Raw genomic sequence first — 10,564 nt, forward strand, 5'->3', positions numbered from 1 at the left:
TCAGGTGAGGATTAAAAAAGAAAAGAATTACTTCTAAAATCATGCTAGACAAAGCCTGCCTGGAACAGATTCGGTGCAATGTACACAAAGACATTATACCACTCTCTAGTATAACATTATTCAAAAAATACATAGAGAATACAATAATTTATATTTATAAAGAATAGCCATACATATAAATACTCTTATAAAGAAAAACACATTCAGAAAAAAATAATCAGAGTATTACTTCTTACACATAAGGCAACTAATGCCCTAGTATCTAAAAGCCCTTTATAAAAAGAGATAGCGTATTAGGTTCTAGTTCAGGTTATGAGTGTATATGTGTGTGTATGTATTGCTTTTTTTTTCTTCTTCTTTTTCTTTTCATCTGCTTCCATCTTAAGCATAACTTCTTCAGCTGTGAGATCTTCCAGTTTCTTATCTTTGCTTTCTTAATATTTTCCTTGATGGCAGCCATGTCAATTTTAGTTTCAATAGAAGCTAGACAAATAAAAAACACAATGTATGTAATTCTTTAGATTTTACCAAATAAAACGTAAAAAATATATATTTAGTACAATCAGAATACTATTATAATTGGAAGGTGATGTTATAAAATATAAAGCACCTGCCATCAGCCTAAAGTTAGAAATGTCTTTAGGAGAAAATAATAATAATAATAAAAATACTTTAAAAATACATTAGTGAATACATACATAAAAATGGCATTATAGTCTAGCTATCTGAACCAATTACTGGATTTAACTGGATTCAACTACATTTTCCCCCCTTAACTCACACTTGAAATCGTATTATTTTTACTTATATTCTTTTCTATATTTTGGTACTTTAGAATAGTCATTAATATGCCAATTTCCATCTTGCATAAAATAATTAAAAATTACATTTTTTAAAATGTTTATTTATTGATGAGGGGGGGACATCTATTTGGTGTTGCACTTATTTATGATTCATTGGTTGATTCTTTTATGTATGTAACCTGACTGGGATTTGAACCTACAACTTTGGTGTTATCAGGATGATGCTCTAAAAACTGAGCTACCTTGCCAGGGCAAAATTATATTTCATGAAGAATATTACATGTAGTCCTCCCAGCTTCATTAATTTAATCAGGAAATGATAGGTCAAAATATACTTCATTTAATACCCCATAAAAACTTAAAAGTTTTCCCAGTATTAGTTTAATGAATGACCAGTAGAATTTTTAACAAGATTTTGGTAATAAAAACAATAATCTGATAGTATTTAGAGGTCTTTGTAACAGAACTCAACCACCTAACCAATGCCATTTGAAATGTATAGACATTGGAACACAGAGGATGCAAACCAGGAATCAGATGAATGTCTAGCTCTCCTTATCTTTAATGTCCCAGTGTAACTCAAAATGTTCTTTCACACCAATCTCAGAGAGACTTAAACTTAACATCACCAAATTTAAGTGGACTGTTCAACAAATACCCATCATAAATACTGGTAAAACAACTCATTATACCATGGTTACATTTCCAAGAACAGTCATGAACTTTGCACACAGTGGTATCACATTTCTCTCAAAAGGCTAACATAAATAATCTGAGTGTTAAGTTAAAAAAAAAAAAGGTTTTAATACAATCTGAAATAATCCAGGCTTTATTTAATAGAAAAAGGCAGAATTTTGAGATCACATCTCTAAATATATTAGACTAGTGGCCCGGTGCACAAAATTCATGCACATTAAAAGGGAGTTAATTACAGGAAATATTTTAATACTAGTGGCCCGGTGCATGATATTTGTGTGTGTGTTTGTGGGGTGGTCAGCCCAGCCTTTACCCTCTCCAATTGAGGAACCCTTGGGGGGATGTCTGCCTGCCTGCCTGATTGCGCCTAACCCCTCTGCCTGCCTGATCACCCCTAACTGCCCTCCCCTGCTGGCCTGATCACTCCTAAATGCCTCTGCCTGCCTGATCACCCTTAACTGCTCTCCCTGCAGGCCTGATCTTGCCCCCAATGGCCCTTTCCTGCAGGCCTGATCTCTCCCCTAACTGTTCTCCCCTGGCAACCTGATCACTTCTAACTGCCTCTGCCTCATCCCCCCACCACTATGTCTTTCTCCATACAGAAGTTAGACATCCAGAAGATGGCCAGTAGATCTGGTCTAATTAGCATATTACCCTTTTAGAAGTATAGATAGATTATATAGGATAGGATTGGTTAAATGGGGGGAAAAAAACCTTTTTCAGCAGGAGATTCTCTTGGCAGACAAAAATACATAACTGGACTGTTAGCCAGCCATATGCACTATACTGCCAAACTGGTCATTAAAAAATTGAACCGCTTTCTTACACCTTACACTAAACAGCTGTTGCCCTTAAAACCCCTCTTCAGCCCCCACCTTAGGTTCTGCCTTAGCAATGCACCCAGATTAGGTTCTGAATGGTCAGTTTCTATACCAGTCAGTGTCAAAAGCTCCGCCTCCTAGGCGGCCAGCGGCTCCTCGCAATTCACTCAGATTTGGTTCTGACTGGAAGGTTTTTATGGCGACCCAGCCCTGACTACAGGACAGATGTCTGCAGTGCTGACCCAGCACTGACTGACACTGGGGCTGCAGATCAGTCCCTGCTTCTCCCTCCTGGCCTCTCTGCGGGCCTGATCCGTAGCCCCCTCAGCAGTCAGTGGCTGCTAGATCTTTCATAATTGTCAACCTTGAGTACGATGATGTTATTCAATTGTACTGCGAAATTGTGACATATAGAACAAGTGTAATACTCTGCAACTGCAATTTAGGGAAAAGAGAGCAGGATTCAGAATATGTAGGCTTGCCCTAACCACTTTGGCTCAGTGCATAGAGCGTCGGCCTGTGGACTGAAGGCTCCCAGGTTTAATTCTGGTCAAGGGCATGTACCTTGGTTGTGGGCACATCTCCAGTAAGGGATGTGCAGGAGACAGCTGATAGATGTTTCTCTTTCATCAATGTTTCTAACTCTCTCTCTCTCCCTTCCTCTCTGGAAAAAAAAATCAATAAAATATATTTTTAAAAATACGTGGGCTCGAATAATGGAACTGCCACTTTATACGTGAAAGACATTTAATTTTCCTCTTCCAGCTTTCTCATTTGCAATGTGGAAATGAAGATACCTCAAGTGCCTGTTGTAAGAACTGAATAATATATTTATATTTTATAGAATTACAAAGTATTCAATATATTTAAGTTATTATTGCTTCATGAGAAAAAAGCAGATCATTTCTAAGAATGAGGTCCAAGAGAGTTCTATGAAAGACCCTCGAGAGGAAGAAGCAAGACCTCACAGCCAGATCCAGACAATAGAATCAAAAGGAGCCAATTAGAACAGTATCTGCTCGGCAGATTTCCTCATAACAAGTTAAAAATAAATGTTCATGAAAACATAATAAATTCAAACAAAAGAAAATTTGAGTTTGACCTCAACTGGCTGTATACAGTCCTGCAAATAACATCTGTTCATTCCCTAATATTTGAGCACATGTAACTAAAATGTGTAGTTGAAGGAGTGATGGTATGCAGACCTTCTAAACTGAAAAATGAATGTCTGTAATTGTCAAAGGTTGGCCATAATATGTTAGGGTCCAGGAGCAATGGCTCCCTCAAATTCCATGAAGTACAAAGCATTTACTAATGGGAAATCAAACAAAGCACATTCTAAAACAATACAATCATAAAAAACAATAGCCAAGTAACTTAACTTGTTCTCTGCTGAAAATTAACTCAACATAGTAAGTCATTTTCACCTCTTTTAAGCCACTAATAGGTCCAATGGCTGATACCATGTTTCCCTGAACCATAATGTAACAGTTTAAGAGTTCCAATGACTATATCAAAAGAACAATAAGTTGAAATTCAGTTGAAAAACTAATGACAAAGAAGATACTCAAGTTTTCTACTGATAACAAGTACCTTCAATGTAGATCTTTTAAGACCAATAAGCCATCATCCTCTTTTTTCAAATCTTTTCTTAATTTCTTAATAAATAACTTATTTTAATGATGTCGCATGCAACCCCTTCCTGAAGAATTCGTACTGGCTTTTGAAAAAACGAAGAAAATATTTGACCGATAGTCTTTGCAAATACTTTTTTCTTTTTCAAAGCCCACACTGATATCTAAGCAGAATAATGAAAACTCTATGGAGGAAGGAAAGGGATGGATAGAGATAATGCTACATCTATCATCTCTAATGACACAAAGAAAGCAAAATCTCTGTAACTGTAAATTTACCTGTTCAAATGAAACACTCCTTGCTAATAGTTTTATTAGGTCTCTGGCCCTAATGATGATGTATGGATCAAAATTCTTCTTTGATCATGCTGCCCTTGATCAGGTCCAGGGTTGCATTAACATGCTACAGAAAGGAAAGAGCAAACAAGCAGCTGTCTAAAAATAAATTCAGTTTTAGATACTTATATAACCTATTCTAATCTTCCCAGTAATTACTTGGAATTAATCTCTCTAAAGTTCTATCAACTCACTCCTTGAAGAAGCTGGGTAATTAATAAAAAGAATGTTTGATTATCTTCATACAAGAATATAGAAAGTCAGGTAATTGAAACCATTATACTTACTTGATTTTAGAATATTTTGTACTTAACGTAATAAATATTATCTCTAAATGCATACACACACACACACACATATATATCTCAATCCATATGAGGCCATACTTAACATCTAATATAAAAATGCAAAGCTATATGGCCCTATCCTGGACCTACCTTAAATCCACCATCTTATCCTTAGGGTGAGAATAGACTTCCCTTTCCAACTTTTTTTCAAGCTGGTTTTTGTTAGCTAACTACAAACAAAGTAAAAAACAAATTATCATAAGTTCAAAAAGAAGCAATAATTGGAAAATTATGCATCAACTCTCAGTACAAAGAACCAGGTTTCCATAAAGCAAATAAAAAATGCTATTTTTTGACATGTGAACATATTCTGAAGAATATTTCAATATAGTGAGTGATAAACTATTTAACGTAAGGCTGGATCTCTATGAGTTTACCAAAAAGAGAGGGGGAGGGGGGGGCAGCAGGTGTGGCTCCATGGCTGAGCATCACCCTATGAACCAAGAAGTCGTGGTTCAATTCCAGGCAGGGCACACGCCCACGGTGCAGGAGGCAACTGATCAATGACTCTCTCTCATCATTGATGTTCCTATCTTTCTCCCTCTCCCTTCCTCTCTGAAATTAATAAAAATATACTTAAAAAAAAACCAAAAAAAAAAAAAACCTACCAGCATAAAATACTTAAAGTGAAGGTATCAGCAGAGCAAAATCTCAAAGAAATATATAAAATATGCATACATATTCATTCAAGGCTTTCTTTTACCAACGGCCAGCATTCTTTCAAGTAAGCCTCTTGATAAAGGGTTAAGTTTACACTTGCATTGTGACATTCTTTTGAGTTAACAAAGCTATTGTAATAATCATAACCTGCATATCTTTTTCCGTAGATAGAGATAATGTGAGCCTACTTTTGCCAATCTCCATATTTGAGAACAGAGTTGCAAAACTGCTTCCCTCCAAGAGTCCTCTGGGTTTGTCCTCTGGAAAAAGCTGGTTCCTCCAACCATCAGCTACAGTGAGGAGCTCTGATTCATCTACAGGAAAAATTACACATCAGATTTTAACCTACTTTTGAACATTTATCTGCATACATTTACAAGCTGCCAATACTCCCTCTGCATTTCCTTTTCCTATGCTTTTTAGATTACTCAGCAGTCAGAGAACAGGCCTCTATCATTACCAAAACACTATTAAAACTACATTCCTGTGGCTTCGTAAAACAAAGTTCCTTAAGGGCAAGGACCCAACTTGGATCCACACCAATTAGTACACACCTGACAGATGGTGGGTACTCAAGTAACTTCCACTGCACCACACTGTGTTAGAGATTAAGACTCAAATACCATTTTGTTTACAAGGCTATTCTAAATATAAATAACCTTTCAAATTTTACTGAAATGAAGCCTGAGTATGTGTGTGTGTGTTTACTATGTTTGCATGTTGGTGCATGTGCATAAAACTTTTAAAAGCTGATTCTCTGGCCTGGCTGCCTTGACTCAGTGGTTGAGCATCAACCCATGAACCAGGAGGTCCCAGTTTGATTCTGATCAGGGCACACGCCCGGTTTCAGGTTTGATCCCTGTGTGGGGCATGCAGGAGGCAGCCGATCAATGATTCTTTCTCATCATTGATGCCCGCCCCCCCCCCCTCCTTTCCCCTCTGACAGTAATTTAAAAAATATTTCTTTTTTTTTTAAAAAGCTGATACTCTGGTGTACACTTACAGCTAATAATCCCTGGTATAGGGTTTTAGGTTTCCTGTAGAGTTTTCATGAACCTTATTTCTGTATACTCTTCATGAAAACTATGAAAGGTAGGAAGAACCACTATCATTTTCCCCATTTTATAGAAGACATTCAGTCTAAAAAGATTAGTGACTAAGGGAACATAAAGGACTCTTTCATTAAAACAAAATGCTTCTGAAGGGCCATAAATTATCTTTCATACCATTTATTGAAACTCCTGGATTTTAGGAACCTCTTAAATCCAATAACTATAACTCAATATCAAGGACTACTCAAAGGCCTGCAGCATGATCATAAACTGCAAGTATTAGAAATGCAATTTTTGGCCTCTACCCTAGACCTACTGAATCTGAATCTCCTCTTCAATATGTCTGTGTCCTTTATTATCAGCTCTTTTTAAAAAATGTATATGCATATTTTATTGATTTTTTTACAGAGAGGAAGAGAGAGGAATAGAGAGCTAGAAACGTCGATGAGAGAGAAACATCGACCAGCTGCCTCCTGCACAACCCCACCAGGATCGTGCCCGCAACCAACGTACATGCCCTTGACCGGAATCGAACCTGGGACCCTTCAGTCCGCAGACCGACGCTCTACCACTGAGCCAAACCGATTTCAGCTATTACCAGCTCTTAAGTCAACTACAGAACCATCTCCTACTCCCACGGCATCCCTCGTTTTGCCAATGACTTGCAGCCATTGCAGCGGGTCTAAGGTGCGCCCTCCGCAATCTCTTAATCATCATTTTATAAAAGACGAATCCCGCGGTACCTTCACTGTGGGGACCTTTAGCAAAAAGTGATTAGTTAGGAACACCTGACCGGCACCATATCCGGCCTATACCCCTGAAAAGCAGCTCTTACAGATACTCAATTCTAGAGAACAGACTCGAGGCGGCGCTACACGATCACAATTAAACCTCCAAACCCAGGCTCTGGCGCTCACACCACCTCACCCCGGTTCTCCTGCTTCTGCTTCTGGTTACGAAATTCACTTTTCCCAGCCGCTAGCGCTGGCTCGTTCACTTCGGAGATCGCCATCTTCGGACCGCTTCCGGTGTTACCGGAAGTGGAACGGTTCTTAAATCCTTCCGGCTAAAGTCCCGGTACCAAGAGGAGTTCCGCAGAACCCAGACAAGGAGATCGGCGCAGTCTCTGTGCGCGCCTACCGAAAACCCCGGGTCTGTGTAAACTGCAGCGCTTCTCCTGCTGCCAATGGGGAGTCAGGGACATCCTTTTCAGGATGCACTGAAACCAGGGGGTTTGCCTGCATGCTGGGAATGGTAGTTTAGCGTTGTAAATTGGAGATGAGCTTCGTCTGTACTTTCCCCCCCCCAGGCCTCATTGTGCCACCCCGGAGGACGAGCTCCAGGTTTTGGCCGCAGAGTGCCATGTAACTGTTACTGATGCCACTCCTGTGCTAAATATTTACATGACAGTCAAATATGTGGTTGGCGAGGAGAAGGTACTACCGTGTTTCCCCGAAAATAAAACATCCTCTGAAAATAAGACCTACTTACAGGTTTCTCCCCAAAAATAAGCCCCCCCCCCCCCCCCAGGCTCTGTCTCAATGATATTGCTAAACACGAGAGATTTGGTCCACTGATTCTGAAAGAAATGGAGTCACAAGAAATTCACCAGGAAATTCAGGAATTGGATTGTTATGATGTTCCAGAAGATGACAGGATTGTCATTGAATAAATGAGTGAATTCTTGATACTATAGGATTCAGAGTTTGTCTGGTTTGTGTTGACAACTGCCATACTACCGTGCCGTATACAGGTAATAAATTTCCTTTATTTTCATTTAACAATAAATGTGTACCGTATTCTTCTTCATGGAAAAATAAGATATCCCCTGAAAATAAGACCTAGCGCATCTTTGGGAGCAAAAATTAATATAACACATTGTTTTATTTTCGGGGAAACAGGGTAATATGAGAATATTTGGTTCTCAATGGCAGGAAGTGACAGTAATAACTCCCATTTATTATGAAATTACTTTGTTCAAGGTACGTTATGTGCATTATATTTGAGAAACTAAAGTTAAAACAGAACAAGATTGATACTTTTTATGGAAGGTAAGTTTTCAAAGTCCTTGTTTCTGATGGTGATTTTCCTAGGGTACTGATATTTCTCTAAGTCAACAGGACAGTAACTAAGCAGCACTTCTGGAGTATTTCATTTCGCCTAAGATTTCCCAAAATGACTCCATGCTACCCCTACACTGCATATTAGCTGACTTCAAGATGTGAAGTTCATCACTACTACAAATCTTTACACTTCTAGGAATCTCAAAGTTCTTAGACTCACTAAAGATAACACATTTTTTGATGATTGATCTTATTGCTTGCTATTTAAAATATTTCCTGCAGCACAAATAGAAGTCTTTGACAGGTTGAATTTCTCTCATTAGTGGAATGGGAAAACAATGATCTGAAATCCATCCTTGTGGATTTTATCGTCTATAAAAGATTATGAGGTAGGTGTAGAAAACATTGTTACTTAGGGACAGAAGATTTAAAGACATGACTACATTAAGATTTTTGCTTTTATCCTGTGTATTATAGGCAGTGATTTCATCCCAATGTTCTTACAATTTGCTAAAAATTATATATATATATATATATATATATATATATATATATATATACACACACATATATTTTTGAACAAATAGCAGATGAAAGTTATAAAGTGAGAAGCAATTCCTTCAGTGTTCCCAAAAAAACCTAGTAGTGAATTGGACTTCAAATCCAGGCAGTCTGACCATTAGTAGCTCTGGTACAAGGAGGGCTGGGTTTTTAGCCTTATAGCTTTTGAACTTGAGCTGCAACAACAATAGTTCTCTGGGTCTCCAGCCTGCTGGCCCACCCTGAAGATTGCGACTTCCCAGGCCCCCATAACCATGTGAATATAATCTCTCTCTATTGTTTCTCTGGAAAACCCTGACCAATAAAGAGCAAATCCAACTGGTTGATAAACATATTACACTGTCAGAAAAACATATAGATATAACAATACCACTTTTCACCTACCAGATTGGCAAAAATTAAATAATAAAAATATTTTTTAATGATAATCTGCTGGAGGAAAGAGCAGCCTTAGACATTCTGGTAGAAATGTAAACTGTTACTGTCTTTATACAAAGCAATCTATCAATGTAAAAATATACATATCCTTCCATAATAATTTTGTTGCTGGGAAACTGTCAGCTGGAAAGAAAGCACCATCCCATTAGGAAGTATATACAATTGTGTTGATTATTGTCTTGTATAGAAGTAGTTCAGGCCCTAGCCAGTTTGGTTCAGGGGATAGAGCATCAGCCACAGACTGAAGGGTGCCAGGTTCAAATCTGGTCCAGGGCATATACCTCAGTTTCAGGCTCAATCCTCAGCTCTGATGGGGGCTCATGTGGGGGGCAGCTAATCAACGTGTCTCTTTCACATTGATATTTCTCTCTATCTCTCTATCGATGGAAAAACATCCTGGGTTGAGGATTAACAACAACAACAAAAAAGAAGTAGTTCACTGAAGGTTACTTTGGAGCCACACTGATAGTTTAGTGCCTACTGGCTATGTAAGCTTGGGCAAATTTTTACCCACCCCTATTTAGTTTCCTACAATGGAGAGAATAACTTTAACTCAGCGATTTAATTATGTAAATTGCTAAAAAAAAAAAAGTGATTTACATATGGAACACACTCAGTAGATATTAGCTATTATTTATAATGTCAAAAAATAAAAACATCCTGACTATCAATTAGAGATACAGTTAAGTAAATTGATGTTACCTTCATGATTATGAGATATTATGCAACCATTCATAAGAATTAAATATATATGGAGAGATTACCTAGAGGCATTGAGTGATGAAAGCCAGATACAGAAAGATGGGATAATTATATACATAATTGTAATTACATTAAAAATTATATAGTAATTATATATACATATATAATTATCCCATTTTTATCAAACAAATCAGTAATTCATTCAACAAGTACTTATTGAGCATCTATAATGTTTCAGGTGCTATTCTAAATACTTGGTCAGGTTCTATGTGTTGTATATAATAATAATTATACATAATTATTATTTTACTTTATACATTACTAATTATATATATATATATGATTGATATATATGTATATAATTTTATACATATATCAAGTGGCCAAATTATTGTGCATTCAGAGATCATAATAATTTGGCCATTCAGTGTGTGTGTGTGTGTGTGTGTGT

At 37.4% G+C, this 10,564-nt stretch overlaps 1 protein-coding gene across 8 annotated transcripts; it reads right to left on the reverse strand.

The window, feature by feature from the left end:
* Positions 1 to 25: 25 nt before the first annotated feature.
* KRR1 (KRR1 small subunit processome component homolog) lies at positions 26 to 7,394 on the reverse strand. Of its 8 annotated transcripts, none has more exons than XR_004991195.2 (5): positions 7,277 to 7,394; positions 5,486 to 5,611; positions 4,234 to 4,357; positions 3,748 to 3,828; positions 26 to 483 (listed from the first exon to the last, which is right to left on the reverse strand). XR_004991195.2 is itself a non-coding variant. In XM_036456757.2 (3 exons), the coding sequence occupies exons 1-3, from the start codon at positions 7,359 to 7,361 to the stop codon at positions 311 to 313; spliced, it is 384 nt and encodes a 127-aa protein (XP_036312650.1). In that variant the 5' UTR covers positions 7,362 to 7,388; the 3' UTR covers positions 26 to 310. The 8 variants fall into 8 exon arrangements, 3 of the variants coding, with proteins under 3 accessions (XP_036312650.1, XP_036312651.1, XP_045444225.1); XR_006742878.1 differs by lacking the exon at positions 3,748 to 3,828 and adding an exon at positions 4,728 to 4,807; XR_004991196.2 differs by lacking the exon at positions 3,748 to 3,828.
* Positions 7,395 to 10,564: the final 3,170 nt, after the last annotated feature.

The sequence above is a fragment of the Pipistrellus kuhlii genome, unplaced genomic scaffold, assembly GCF_014108245.1.
Source record: "Pipistrellus kuhlii isolate mPipKuh1 unplaced genomic scaffold, mPipKuh1.p scaffold_m20_p_3, whole genome shotgun sequence".
NCBI classification, from domain to species: Eukaryota; Metazoa; Chordata; class Mammalia; order Chiroptera; family Vespertilionidae; genus Pipistrellus; species Pipistrellus kuhlii.